This window comes from Monopterus albus, unplaced genomic scaffold (genome assembly GCF_001952655.1).
Source record: "Monopterus albus unplaced genomic scaffold, M_albus_1.0 scaffold122.1, whole genome shotgun sequence".
NCBI classification, from domain to species: domain Eukaryota; kingdom Metazoa; phylum Chordata; class Actinopteri; order Synbranchiformes; family Synbranchidae; genus Monopterus; species Monopterus albus.
This window is the reverse complement of record NW_018128002.1, coordinates 935,614-951,391: the sequence shown is the minus strand read 5'-3', so window position 1 is coordinate 951,391 and position 15,778 is coordinate 935,614. Positions and strand designations below refer to the sequence as shown.

At 41.8% G+C, this 15,778-nt stretch overlaps 1 protein-coding gene across 5 annotated transcripts in view; it reads right to left on the bottom strand.

The window, feature by feature from the left end:
• The window catches only part of ncanb (neurocan b), a 193,811-nt gene that overhangs the window by 17,849 nt on the left and 160,184 nt on the right, over positions 1 to 15,778 (bottom strand). For 4 of the 5 annotated variants that reach the window (XM_020612265.1, XM_020612264.1, XM_020612267.1 and 1 more), the window contains 3 exons: positions 3,896 to 4,054; positions 821 to 903; positions 268 to 412 (listed from right to left, as the gene is read on the bottom strand). In XM_020612265.1, coding sequence (XP_020467921.1) covers positions 268 to 412; positions 821 to 903; positions 3,896 to 4,054 — 387 coding nt within the window. Of the gene's footprint in view, positions 1 to 267; positions 413 to 820; positions 904 to 3,895; positions 4,055 to 15,778 lie in introns of those variants that run through there. The other variant, XM_020612268.1, reaches the window with a different exon arrangement.

Below are 15,778 nucleotides of genomic sequence, written 5' to 3'. Positions count from 1 at the left end.
CAAGGTACATGTTGCTGTCAGTATCTGAGCAGGCTACAACATTTTCTTTAATCACCTTAATTTTATGATTTGCCTTTCAGGATTTAAAAAAAAACTAACTCATGCTTCTTCATCGTGACACTTCAAATTCGCGGTCTCTCACTCCTCATAGTCTTTTCCTCTTTGCCAGCGTTCTTTTCTATCCCGCAATTCTCTCTGCTTGCTCACCTCTGTGTTAGTCATGGTTGTCCACACCACTTTCCCCTCTGTCCTCCTCCTTACTCTCACCTGTTCCCTTCTTGCAGACATAGGGCAGATTGTAGTTGCAGGGCACGTCATTCCATTTGCCAGTCTCATGAGCAATCATAACCACACAGTCCTCTCCACCAGCGAAGAAGTTGTCTGGCTGATTCTCCCGCCAGTTCTCATATTGCTGCATGCACATATGCACAAAAACAGACATAGTTAACCAAATAAATATAAGAAGCCAATACCAGTCTTTCTTTTTTAACTTCATTGAAACACAATTTTCTTTAGGCACTAATCAGTGCTCTCAGAATTTTTCACAATAGTAGGTTTTGCACAGGACATTATTATTTTTCTTTTTTGCCTTGGTAATGTTTTTGTGTTGTAATTTTACAAACCGAAAAACAAATCTAAATTCTGTGCAGAATATAATGGAGCTAAAGTTTTTTTGTATCAAAAGGATCAGGATCTTTCAAGCTGCAGTTAAGAGTGTCTCTAGTTTTTTTTGTTATTCTTCACAAATTTATTCTGTTTCTCTAAGGCCTGAAATTCCACAAGAATTAACAGACAAATCAAGCCACAGCTGGTTCCTCACCAGGTCCATTTTGTCTGTCCACTGAAAGTCGTCCTCTACTGTACGATCATTTAACCCGATCCATGTATTGTCATGGCTCAGTCCTGAGTAGAAAGTAATGCACAGCAGAAATTAATACACAGGCAGAATATAGGCACTAGCTAGTATTTCTTACATCACTGTGGGTTATTTTCTCCAGATTCACAGAGAAGATTGGTCCACTGCTTCATTGAACTTTAGGTTATTCATCTCTGTGCAACAGGCTCCAAACATGAATCCAGACTTAGTCCTGGGGCTGAACAGCAGCAGACACAGCGGTGAGCAGTTTCTCTGGGGGCTCAACTGAGAGGTGAGTAACAACAGAGGTACTGCCCTACTGGTGAGATTTTTATGTGTGAAACAAAAATTTCACTAATGGTATTTGGGGTTAATCTCATTTATGTGTTACTCCTGTCATTTATGGATGTCTCTGTGCATGGTCCTACAGGCATGTTCATGTGCATGCACATACTGTATGTCATGCAATTTCAATCATGGTGTATCTGATTACCATCATTAACAGGCCCATTAATTTTCCTAATGGCTATAATCCCCTTATTGTAGGGGCTGAGACTTCCATTTTTGGGGCAATTAAACAAATGTTTCAGTAACTGTGAGCATGTAGAAGAAGGATGAATGCTAGATGGATGGCACTGTCCTGGCATGAGTCCCAGACAGAAGGTGGATCCAATATTACAGAAGCTTGCTGCTGGTGAGCTGGCCTTATTACAACACAAGGCTATGAAGCACTGCCAAGGGGCAAAAAGCTCAGAGTGAGTAGATGAAGGCTTTAATGAGGCACCAACAAGGCTGTATGGATATTAGTATAGTAATAGTGCCTGGCACAGATCAAACTTCTCTGTGTCCAAATACTTAAGTAACCTTACTGAAAGATCCAATCAGCTTGCATTAAAACACGAGTGTAGCAATGTTTTGTTCTTCACTCCTGTGCCAAATATTCAACTGTCAGGTTACCTAATTACCTACACTGGTACTTAAGGTATTGGCGTATGATCACTCATCCCCAGAATGTTGAGGTTTCTAGCTCATCTCTGGCCAAGCTTCGACCAAAAATCTTCACTCTTCGAAGTAAGACTATTTCATTACTCCTGGATTCTAACAGTCACCGTCTCCCCTGGGTTTCTCTTCTCCTAGTTCCCACAAATTCTACCTCTGTTTTCATTTCTGCAGCTGCCTGAACGCCCTCCTTTAAGCTGAATACTCCTCACACCAGCGGCTGCTCTCTGCTGCAAGCTCAGCCATCTCATTCATTCCACCTGAGTTCTCCGGGTCTGCTCATCTGTCCTCGCACGCCAGCGTGCACATGCAGCCCGCACACCAATGTTCACGTGCAACCCGCACACTTGTCCTCTACGCCGCTGCATCTTCAACCCTGTGTCGTCACTTCCAACCCCTTGGCTGTCTCACCTCCACGTCCCCGTCCTCTGGTCTCCCACTGCTCATCCTGCTGACCCATCTTCTCTGCACCTACCCAGTTACCTTTGCCAGACTGCACCAATCATATGACTGAGCCCTTCATTAACTAGCTTTTGTTATAATATAGGATTATTATCAGCACTGTTTTGAGTCTGCCATCTGAGTCCAGCTTGCTTTCTCACTTCACTTCCATGAGTGATCAACCATAACATCAACTAGTATAGCAAATATCTGATGCTATTATTAAATACCAGCAGTAAATGTCATTTTGGAAAAACAGTTTGACACATAAACCTCACCCAGTAAAACACAGAGGAAAGAAATATTTATGGCACAAAAACAGTCAAATCAAGCAATGACTTGTTAAATTAAATTTGTGCATACGCAAACGTAGAGACTGTCCTCACCTATTTTTGTCAGACAAATAGTTGGAACTGAGTCAACTGCAATTTTTGTCCATTTTTTCAGTTTGTGGAGTTATTTTACCCACTGTAAGGATTTTTCATAATGCTGTTGCTCCCCTTGCATTTCTACTGTTTGTTTAGAATTTGCTAATAACATTCACATCCGCTTTGGGATGAAGGCTACCTGCGATCATTACCGTGTCAATTATGTCAGATCAATCAAGCGTCTGTTGATGTATACAACCCTAATTTCAAGTCAAAGCTAGCCCCTAATAATGGCCAAGAGAAAAGTTGATTCTGAAAACAGAGCCTTTCTAAACCGGTGGGAGGCTGAGTATATGTTTACTGACATTACCGGTAAACCCGTGTGTCTTATTTGTGGAGCTAATGTGGCTGTAATTAAGGAATATAACCTAAGACGGCACTACGAGACAAAACATCAGGACAAGCTGAAAAACGTGAATGCAGAGCAGAAGCTAAAGAAGGTAGAGGAGTTGAAGAGGAATCTGACATCACAGCAGACGTTTTCACCAAAGCGAAATCACACAGTGAAGCTGCTGTAAAAGCAAGTTTTATTGTGGCAGAGGAGAAAATCAGCCCGGACATTTATCGAGGGAGAGTTTCTGAAGAGCTGCATGATGAAAGTGTGCAACGTCTTGTGTCCAGACAAAAAGCAGGTGTTTGCAAATGTAAACTGGCGGGCCGGATGTAATTGTATGCCAGGCCAGATGTGGCCCGTGGGCCTTGAGTTTGACACATGTGCCTTAGCAGAAATACGGTTGCTGATTTTAAGTTCAAGTTAATTTATTTTGGTATAATACTGTATTCTACCTGTTTCAATTCATATTTATGTTCAAAAAGTGTTTAGTTTTAGTCTGTTCAATAAATTTTTATCCTGTTCGACCTAAAGTGTGCTTTGAGTTTTGGCCCCCTGTGCGATTAAGTTTGACACCCCTGTGTTAACTGATGATTTTTCTAGGGTTTTTTTCTGCTAATCCAAGCCTTGGAAATACTCCAGTTACCTAACACTGCAGAAAATGAATAGGATTATTTACTATTATTTACAGAGCTCTGGACACCCAATTTACCAGCTTGATTTAAAAAATCCTGCCGTGTAAACAGTTAAGAACAAACACGTATGCAGGCTGCACAGGCTATGCTGTGGAGAACGAGAGCACAGTGTCCCTGTGCTCTCGTTCTTCCCACCTCCACCCACCTCTGATGAAGTTCTGCTCAGCCAGGCTGTGGATACTGGCCAGGTGGCCACTGTGTTCCCTGCAGTCCTTCTCACCATCCTCCCAAGTATGTCTGCGGCTGAAGTACCTGTAGCAGTGACCATGGAACTTCCTCCACATGTGCTCACAGCCCTCAGTGTCTACAGGGGAAGGTAATTGAAAAGGATGATGATTAGTCAATGGAAAATCCATGTGGGAAGAGCAATGTGGGTTGTTTAATCATTAAATACCCACAGCCAGCAGAAGAATAATAGCACTGCATAAGATAGGAGTAGGAGAGTTTAGGACTAAAAAGAGGGATGCCACCATTATTTTGTTATTTTACACCCACACAAGATCAACCATAAAACAACCCCCCTTTGACTCTATCTTTCTTCAATACCATCCTGCCTAAGTGGGGTCTCCTCTGTCTCCATTCTTTCATTTCTGCCTCTCTGCCTTTTTCTCTTTGATTTGACTTTTATTCTACAGCAACCCTGTAGTGAGACAGTGAAGTCCAATGAAAGGGTGTTTTAATTTATTCAAATGACTACAATCCTTAGAAATTGCTTCCAGTGCACAGAGCTCAGTTGGTACAGTAATTAAGCCCTGTCACAATCCTGTCAGCACACAGTCTGTGTTCTTCCACCCATTTCTCCTTCTCTTCTTTTATCTCTATCATCTAAACCCCCTTACATCTACAAGGGTTAGCTTTGTGACTATCAACTGTCTATCTAATCTGCGATGAGTGTGTGTGTGGTCACGGAGAGGCGAGCAGTGAAGAAGGGAGTAGAGGAGAACAGCCCATTATGAAACTCCTTCTATACTGTAACAAGAAATAAAGGCCTCAGAGCCATTGTACTACATACAGAGAGAGAAAGTGCTTTTCATATTGTTAAGCTTTCCTCCATTCACAGTATTGTTCAAGGGCCATTTGAATTAGAATTCTGCTAAGTGTAGCAACATCATTTCAGAAAATGCAAAGCACTGGGGCACAGTATGACTATGAAGCTACAGTTCATCTCTTGGAAGGAGGTCTTGCTAAACTCATGACTTTGAATGAATGTCACTTTTGGCTTTTCCTGTTTGGGGGTCGCCACAGTGAATTGTCACACTAACAACTCGCATGTTGACATTTGGCACGTGTTTTATGCCAGATGCCCTTCCTGATGCAACCCTGACTTGAACCTGTATTGCAGTGGTGAGAGTGCTGCACCTTAACCACTAGCCTACCAGAGACGGCTTTGACTTTGAATGACTATATTTGCTAATTTATTATACTGTACATACTGTATATGTCTATTTTCCCTCTTGCAGCTCAGTGCATTAGCTGGCCACAAGCTGTGCACAAACACTACGCATGCTGATGATAAGCGGTCTGGAAGAAAAGCGCCCCAGTGTGCAATTCCCCACAGTGAGTTCAACATGCAAACGGCATGTTGTATCTCATGCTAAGAAGTTAATTTCTTTTTGTCATGACTCATCCAGTAAACATAAAGCATGTTCATATCATAAATTAGATACGGATGGCACAGACCCTTTTAAACATTCAGACATGTATGCTGTGGTGGCTTGTCGGTCCAGAGGGAGAGAAATGAAAATGAAGAGAGTAATGTTTCTCTATCTGTCTGTCCAGTTTTATTATACTTCGATGCTCTGGTGCGATTCAGCACTGTTTGAAATTCATCATTCCCCCACTGGTCTGTTTGAAATGCATTCATTCAGCCCTCTACAGTAGGCCTGATGGAAGCAGAGTCATACATAGAGAAGAAGCCTTTTCCCACCACTGCTACACTGAGATACAGTTAGGGCTCGGTTATCAAAACCTTAATTTTTTTATTTTTATCTTAAGTTTTTTGATATCAACCAAAATGGGTTAGTCCATAAGATGTACTGGCAGCTGGCATTGAGTGACTTGTCATATTTGTAATTTTGCTTACTGTTTCATAACTTTTAAAATCATATAATAATCCAGTTTTGGGGCATTTTTTACACCCCTATGTATTGTTATGACTGCATAGGTTTAGCAACACACATATCATTGGTGGAAGAAGTACTCAGATTGCTTACTTAAGATAAAAGTAGCAATATCACAGTGTAAAAACTGCATTTAAGATGTTAACCCCTCCACCCTCCTCGATTGTACTACCATTCTGTACATTTTTGTGGCCAAAAATGTACACGTACAAAAATGATTAAATCATCCATACTGTCATGATTCTGTCCTGTCAGTTTCCGTTTCCATGCTTTTATTTTGGACAGATACTGGTGTGTGGGTGTGGGCGTGGATCTTGGCTGACTGGGGAATGAGCCTGGGCAGTATGCTGGCGGAGCTGAGCCGACTGGGTCGCGGGGGTGTGTCCTTTCCCGACTCCGGCAGTGCATGAGCCCAGGCTGTCTCCACTCTTCCTACCTGCACAGAAACTTTTTTTTTGGCCTGAGCAGGTCAGCCGGCGCACCGACGCCACCTTCAAGCCTGTTCCTGTTCCTGTGCGGGTTGGCTGGCGAGTTGACGCCGCCTTCGGGTCTGTTCCTGTTCCTGTCCATGAGCGAGTCGGTTGGCGTGCTGATGCCGCCTCCGAGCCTATTCCTGTTCCCGAGTGGGTTGGCCAGCGCACTACCACCGTCTCAGCTGGGCGCTCCTTTTCTGTAACCCTGGCCACGACCCTAGGGACCTCAAACCCTTGCCCTTTAAGGGTACCTGGTGGGTCTTCTGTCCTGGGAGTGCAGTGAGGAGGCGGATGAGGAAGATGCCTCAGCTCCAGTCTGGTTTTCCACTGCAGTTTCAGCCCCAGCCTGGCTTTCCACTGCAGCAGCTGACTCCAGAGCCCGAGCCAGTCCCCGAGCAGCCACTGCTGACTCCTGAGCCCAAGCCTGTTCCTGAGCCCATGGAGGCCGTTGTCACCTCAGCTTCTGCCCAGTCTGGTCCTGCCCCTGACTGTCATGTCACTTTACATCCTGTTTCTGTTTCACCTTAGTTTCGGTCTTTTTACTTTAATCACCGGTTATTATTTACACCTGTTTTCTCCCCTTTATAGGCAGATTTCTCCCACCGGGATGCTGCCAGATTGTTCTCTATATTCATGTTCACCTTGATTCTGTTTACTGGACTTCTGTTTTTGTATTTTGTTATTTGTGACTGGCACCTTATTAAAAGGATTGTTTCCTGTTTTACCTTGTCTGGCAATATAATTGAGTACACCCACGACATTGTTGGTATCTTCACGCGGCGATTCCTGACACGTACATCAATATTTTTTTCTGCTTTTTTTTTCATAAATCTTTTTAGACTTGCTCAAAACTATCAAACATTCAATCATTCTCAGGATTTTAACAATTTAAATGCCAGTTATTAATTAGAATTATGAATTATTTATTGCAAAAAACAAACAAACAAACAAAAAGAATTATTTTCCATATAATAAATAGTAGGAGGATGGGGTTTGGGTGGTGAGTAGAGTCTTGGATATGTCAAAGATTAGCAACAAATTGATTTGATTGCATTAGTATTTTTTATGTAGTGCCAGATACTCACTAGTGACACCCTTGTGGCCAAAAATGCCCTATTGACTTCTATTATAATCACATTTTTAATCTCACTGCCATTACAATATAAAACCATGCATCCTTTAATGGCAGCATTTCATTCTGAAGAAAAGTAGTGATATATGACATTTTTACTATATTTTATCAGATTCAACCTTTTTCCCATTGTAGACCAATGCATGAAATTCTTATATTTTTGCCTTGTCATATTATGGAGCTGTGTGACTACCAGGGGGCCCCAAGAGTTTGTGTGTGTGTGTGTCTGTGCATGCATGCATGTGTGTCTGTGTGTGTCAATCTGTAAGTACGCACTGATCATTATTATTAAGCATTTGAGTACTTTCCACCTCTGCTTAATGTGTGTGAACTTTGGTCTTTGTGGACTGAATAAAAATGTTTTTGGTGAAAACATATATTTTTCTGAGAATGGATATTAAAAATGATTTTAAAAAGTGGTAATTTGGCACTAATATATAAAAACAAATAATACCCAGCCTTGTCATAACTAAGCAGAAAGTGGTTTAACCTTACTAAATTGGCAGGATGACTAACAGCTGACTCACAACTGATTAACAACTGCAGTGGCTTAGAAAATATTCAAGCATGCACATGGCATGGACCAAAGCATTTCTTAGTGTGTCTTTGCATGTTTGTGATGTGTTTTATTACATCACAAACATTTTGAGAATCCAGCTCAGTCACATGGACTGACAAAATACATTGCTCTCTCAATCACTAGACTACAGTGATCTTACAGTGCACTTACTGTAGCAGCATTACTGGACCAACATCCCTCACACACAAACACAAATCACCAGCTCAGTGATTTGCTTTTGCACTTCTATTATAAGTGCTACTTTAAAAAATAGCAGATGCATGTTAGGTCCATAATATACAGTAAAAGCACTTTAGGAGTTGATCTCCATTTAAAACAACATACAGCTGAGAAAATGAGAGCTTTTATGTTCTGTCTGCACTAGATATTCAGTGCCTGTAGTATCTCAGCTCAGGTAATCTGTGGGGTTACTGGGTCACCTCCTCACTCTTATCCTCATTTGATCCGTGTCTTGTGAGCTGTGCTGCAAGTCTGACATTTATTGTAAATGTACATGTGGGGAACTGCTTCATTACTTTACTCACTCAAATTTCTCCTGGTTGTCTGGGATTTAATCTGATGACCTCAAAACAAGCTAATGGCGTGAAACCCAATCAGCCATTTTAACATTCTCAGCTTCCTCTGAGTGACTCAGTGGCTCTCTGGTCAGCTCTTAACAGCAAGATTAGTCTGGGTTCACATTTGGACTTTTGTATGCATGCTTTCTTTTTTTAGTGCCATCTTGGCTGTGTTGGATGAATGTAGTTCAAATTTGGCAAATATAAAAAAAAAAAATCCCCATTTAAAGCTATTAAAAATAATTTTATTCCAAATGTAATCTAATATAGAGTACTGTGATGCATGATGTTAGAAATGCATTTCGAACTAATGGGTCCCAATTTGCAATTTTTATAGTTGTCCAGCAGATGGACAATGGAAGCACTGGAAGAAGTGATGGTGACTCTTCTGAGGACTCTGAGACCTCCTCTGGGTCAACCTCAGCGTTCCAACTAAAGGAGATGCCCAACTTCAGAGTCATCAGAAGATGACATCGGGGGGAGATTGAGGTAGCAGAGGTGCAAGGCTGGACATTAAAAAATGGGCAGATCCTCTGGGCTTGCACAAATTTGAAGAGACTCTTCGTTATGTCTCGTGTGCCACAGGTTTGGTCCCGGGACCCACACATTATGCTGCGGCCCGCATCATCGACCCTGAGTGCAGCTTTAGACTTCTGCTAATGGAGGAAATAATGCAGCATATTCTCACCATGATAAACATGCATGGGAGAAGATCGACTGGGAGCTGGTGAGAAGAGCTGCAAGCGTATGTAGGGCTTCTCATTTTGTCTGGCGTATACAGGTCGAGAGAGGAGTCCACACTCAACCTGTGGAATGAGCAATCCGGGCAGAGCATCTTCAGGGCCACCATGTCCAGGAAGCGTTTTCACAAAATTGGATGCATGCTACGCTTTGATGACAAGCTGTCCCAATCCCGAAGTAGCGACGACAAACTGGCTGCCTTCAGGCAAGTGTGGGATTTGTGGACGCACCAGCTCCGGATGCTGTTTAACCCAGATTGGGACATCTGCGTGGACGAGTAGCTGGTCCCGTTCAAAGGGAGATGCAAGTTCAGGCAATATATGCGGAAGAAGCCGGCCAAATATGGCCTAAAAATCTGGGCAATGTGTGATGCAAAGATCTCATATACCTGGAGCTGGAAACTACAGGTGTACAGGGGAAAAGCTGGACATCGCAAAGTCAGCCAGGGGATGATGGTGGTCCTGGAATTGACTGAGGGGCTCAGTGGACACATGATCACGTGTGATAATTTTTCACATCTTTTGGACTGGCAGAGGAGCTGCTCAAAAAGAAACTGGCCCTGGTCGGCACTATCTGGTGAAACAAGCCAGCATTTTCATATAAAATAAATTTGTTTATCATGAGAAAGAATACTTGGATCATTTATTCATATTGTCTTGTTTTATATTTTGGGTTTTTTGTTCGGTTGTCACCACCTACTCATGCAGTTGGAGAGCGAACAGGTAGCCACTGGCGCTGTTCCACAACATCCCGGACATCTCCCTCTTCAACACCTACATCCTGTGGACAGCGATCCAGCCATCCTGGAGTCAAAGCAAGTCCTACCAGAGGAGGCTCTTTATCAAGCAGGTGGGACAACATTGGTGAGGGCCCACATCCTGCAGAGAGAGCGCCTTCCCCGCACACCAGGTGCTGCAGGTATCATTGCAGATTTGTAGGGTCTTGCTGCAGGCCCCTCAAAAACAAAGGGCAGAAGGCAGTGTTTCCTCTGCAAGGAAAAAAGAAAGGCTGGCAGCGCTTGTTACAAATGTAAAAAATATTTGTGGAAGGACCACTCTATTTGCAGTCACTGCTGCACCTGAGCCGAACTCAGACATCATAAAAGAGACTCAGTGTTCCACATTTAGTGTTCCATATTCAATGTTCATAATTCTGTGTTCATGTTCGTAAAATAAATGTTCTTCTGGTTCAAACCTATCTTGAATTTTTTTATTTATTTTTAAACAAAACAGGGCAATAATACAGCTATTGTTGGATTTTTTTTGTAAGTGTGCACTGTAAAAAAAAAAACCCCATCAACATCCGTGTTGCTGCCAATCATTGACCCATCTCAGGGCATAGTAATAATAATAATCAAATACTGGTTGAAATGTATTTTTTGAAAAATATCTTAGTTTTTAATTTTTTTCCCATAAAAACTGTGGAGTTATGTAAGCATACTAGCCTATAAAGGGTTAAATATTCCAAAAATATATTTCATATTTGATATGTATATTTCAGGCAGAAGTAGTTTTAAAATTGGAAAAAATATGACTTGATAAAAATTTTACACCCTTATGTGATCCTGGGGACAAATTTGTCCCTAGGGCCTTTTAGGTCTGTTTTTGATAAGACCCCCTGAGGGGGAACTTTGCTAATCACATTGCGTATGAGAAAAAGCTATGTAAAGCCTTTTGCAGCTTCATGTGGAGCTGTGTGAATGTCCTCAAGTAGTGTCAGTTGAGTCAGTATCAGTTGGGGCCAGAGCAAATGAGCGGAGCAGAGTGGTGAAAAGTTCTGCTCTTCACTCACAGAGCTGTTTGCTTGCTCCACTCCCCCGCACCAGGTTGCTCTGCTCATTATTACTCAGCTCAGATTGCATCCCACTTCACTCAGCTCGCACCCATTCATTCCAAAAATGTGGGGGAAAAAATCACTTTTAGCTTAAACCATAGCCTTATATCCCAAAGAACTAAGGAATAACTACTTTTTTTCCAAATAAAAATTATTTAATTTTACAGTCAGGCCTAGATAACAAGGAATATAAGGTACATCTATATGACCTTTCAGTTTCCTTTTTAAAGTACTTAGGAACTCCATTATTGAGCTTGCAATGGCCGGTTTTTGACTGAAAAGTGTTCGATGACTGTGCAAGACACAAATGCATTCTGGGTCTATTAGAGTGGGACACAGGGCAATGCTCCCTCTTTTTTAAAAAAGTCGATCTGCGCTCCTTCCAGAATTCACCTCCTCCTGCTCCCCACTCGCTTGTGCTTGGCTCCACTTACATTCTCTAGTTGGGGCTGTTTAAAATTGAAAACTGAATTGAAGGTACTGTGTTAAAAAGCGAGCTTACCAGGTCTCGGTATAGTGCTCTCCTCTTCTCAGTGTTGTAGTCGGGTCACTTAAACCTTGAGTCTGAGTCTCAAATCCCCACTGTTTGAGTCAAGTCCAAGTCACCAAAGAATAATCCAAACTGAGTTTGAGACAAGCCCAAGTCAAGTCCCCATCACCTGAGTCAGAGCTATCAAGGGCTACATTAAACATAACTGACACATCTCTCGCGTTTTAGAATCTAAACTTTCTAACAGTGTACTGCATCACCATATTGCTCAATACATAAAAATCATTTATAGAAACAAGGAGTGTAAACGTCGATGGTAGTGGTGCAGCTTCCGATTCATCAGTGCTCAAGTCCAAATTGAGTCACAAGTCTGAGTCCTTGACTCAGGTACTACAACTCTCCCTCATATGTGCTTGATCCTAGTTACATTAGCTGCTACTGTACTAGCATACCTTAACACATGGAAATCCATGCCCTTTATTGTTCAGGTTATGGAATAGAACTATGATTATTGTATGATTAGACAATTAAAAAACTTACTTTTAGTTAAGTTTGAGGAATATTGTGGTTGTGGTATAATAAAAATGTGAAGGCTAACTGTAGATCTGTAATGGGATACAAATGCCATTCCCCTGCATGAAAGTCCAGTGTGCCCTAGATAAAGTTCACGTAACATCATTCACTGACACAAAATGTTCCTAATATAAATTGTGACAGTGAGGACATATTTCTTAGCGATTTCTTGTTTTAACAGGACTGCTAAAGCCAAAGCATATTAACAATGCCGACATTTCTGTAATGTGGAACTGAATGCACACATCAGTCAGTATTTACCCCTACTGACTCTAAATTACAAGTAAACTACAATCACTACAAGCAACACAACATGCATCCATTAAAAAAAAAAAAAGTCTATTATAAATGTGGAAAACATTGTACAGTTAATAGAAGGACTGCATCTGGTGCCTTCTGAAGCACTTCCCACTGCTGTAATTCAGCTCAGTCCCCTCTTCTCCTCATTAGTCTCAGTATGTACGCTACACCATATTCATTGTCCGTTGCCTTCTTCAACTCTGTAGCACTGGATTTGCTGATGGCGCTGATATACTCAGAAGTCTTTATATCTGTGCCCTAGTTTCACCCGTTGTGCTTTTTGGGAGAGAAGTTGTACTTTTCTTTGTGTTCTCTGTATCACTGTCAAGTTTTTGTTTTCCTGTCAAATGCAACTTACTACTGTGTCTGTGTGTGCATATGTACAGTATTGTGTGCGTTTTAAAATGTGTATGACAGCGGTGAGCCTCCTGTGTAGAGCAATCTGACTTATACTAAATTTATATTGGTTTCACTGTGGTGTATAATAGCTGTCCCCAACCTTTTTTGTACCAGGGTCCGGTTTCATGCATGAAAATTTTTCCGAGGACCGGGTAGAGGCATGGGGGTTCCAATAACAAAAACCTTTGTCAGTTCATAGTATGTAATCTGAATGCAACAATTACACTTTATATTAGGCAATTACAATAATTCTACACTTTAATATCAACTCACCATAATGCAGAGTCAGTGGGAGCCCTGGGCTTGTTTCCCTGCAACTAGAAAAAACATCCAGGGGCTTGTTTTTTAACGCAGGGTGTTTTATCTCAATGTGGCGAAGCATTTTTGAGGGTTTCATGGCTTCATTAGATAGTCGGTCACCGCAAATTATGCATAGCAGGTGTGGAGCTTGTGTATCACCTGTTGCGATGAACCCGTAACTTAGGTAGGAATTGTGGTATTTTCTTTTAAATGCAGCTTTCTTTTTGCTGGCAGTCGGTGACCCTTCTGCTGCCCCATCATTTGCTTGTTCCTTCCCGAAAAAGCTCTCCAGTGAAATTTGTTTTTGGCTCATTTTTTTAAAGGGTTAGCTTGTGTCGCTGATGTGTAAAATGGCATGCCAGAGTCAAGTGCGGTAGTGAGGCAAGGGCAGAAACAGTTGTTTTTCAAACTAAGACTAATGAAAGAAAACTATAAAAGATACTATAATTTTAACCACAAATTTTTTTCTTTGCGGCCCGGTACCAAATAATCCATGGACCGGAACTGGTCTGGGGACTGGGGGTTGGGGACCCCTGGTGTATAATGTCTCACTGCACTTTCTGAAAGCTGCATACCCCACCAACACACTTCTGGGACCAATTAATTGGCATCCTCATCTAGGTGTTAGCCTGTTCTCAACCAGCCATACTTGCCAGTAACAGCTGTGCAGCCTACTGGCAAATGTACTGTGGTATATCTTTGGGAAAAAAAGTTATAAATATGAATGATTTGATGTTATGGAATCAGGCTGAGAAACAGAAGGGTGTCTAAAACTCCTAGATGGCCTTGTGAGTTTAGGGTAGCAGCAAACACACTCCTCAAGCAACAGCCTGACAGACTAGTATTAATTAGCAACACAATCCTTTTCACACTAGCTTTGTTTCCAATTTGTAGATTGTTCTGTTAGGAAACAGAAAGAGAGAGACAGCGAGCTTGAGTGAGAACCTGTTTTATGTGGATTAAATGATTGTTTTATTAAGATCGTTGTTCTGTAATAATGAGTTATTGTGCTGCTCTGTAATTTTGTTGCTTGGAGTTGGGCTGTTCCACTGCCATCAAAGGCTGCTGCTGCTGAATAACCAAAAATGAATGAAGTCTTTTGATATTTGGAAGGGTGCAAGGGTTGGCACATTAAATTTGATTTCTTTGTTTGTGGCAAATGATGTAGTGTGCCACCAAACTATGTGTTGTGTATGTCTGTGCTCATGTTTCTATCTTAGTGAGAGCCAATCTGACTTTTAGGAAAATTTTCTGTTCCTCATTGTCATGTTTCTGTCCCATTTGCTTCCTGTCATGCTTTTATTTTGATACTACTTCCTGTCCCCAGCTCACCCTGACTCCCGGGAACTTTAGCTGATTATCCAAATTGGTTTCACCTGCTTCTGATTATCCACACCAGCTCATAACAGTATATAGCAGCTTCTCACCCAGTGGGAAGCTGCAAGATTGTTCTAACTCATGTAAGACTTTCCAGTGGATTGTAGCTGTATTTCCTGTTCTGACCCCGGATTGTGTTTTTGACCATTGTGCTCCACCTTGCCCTCCTGATTCGGACTGCTTTCTGTGCATGGATTGTCGGACTTCCCTCTCTGACCTCTCATTTGTGGATTCCTTGGCCGTGTAAGTTTGCTGGCTCTGACCCTAGACTGTATTAATGACCTGAGTGTGTCTCGTGTTTACGTAGTTCTCTATCATTTGTTTCCAGTGCGCTCATTAAAGAAACAGTGTTTTTGTTATTCTGGTCTGGCTCTATAATTGAGTTCACCCCTCGACATTATTGGCAGCTTCATGCGCCAATTCCTGACACTCATTTTCTTTTATAGGGCTGTGTGTGGGTTAAGACTGGTTTTTGGGGTTAAGGTTAAAACAAGGCCAGGGTCTGGCTACAGCTAGGTGACTATGGAATGCATTATGTTAATCAGGGTCCTCACAAAACACATGCATCTGTGTGTCTGTGGGAAGGTTTGTTACTGCGTCACACTAACATACAGTCATTGCAAAACAGCAGATGTGGCTGAAACACACTAACACATTCAAAAATGCAGCAATACACAAACACGCTCACAGAGGTGCACCAGAGATGAGAGGCACAAAGATTTCAAGAAGTGACAGCAGAAAGGTAGTGAGAGATGATTTAAAAAAAAACAGGAAGGCAACATGAAGAGGTGTCTACAGTAGTGGCACAGCAAACAAATCCACACTCACTCGTACACTGTCATTTTTTTCCCTAGAAAGACTGGGGGGGGAAAAACAAATCCCGGAGCAAACAATGGATAAAAAGATGGATAGGAAGACATGAATGGGTGAGAAGAAACCAGCTAATGCTTTCCTTGTCACTTTTCACTTCAATCTGGCTGATGTAAATTTGGTTTCTGCCTCTGCTATTTAGGCAGCAAACAAACAAACAAAAAAAAAGACTGCATTTCATTGCTGGGATGACATGAGAGCCAAACATGTCTTTTTCCCTAAATCACAGCTGCCTGTTCTTTTAAATAAGTATCCATTCATTGCTGACACAGAACTGTGGGGG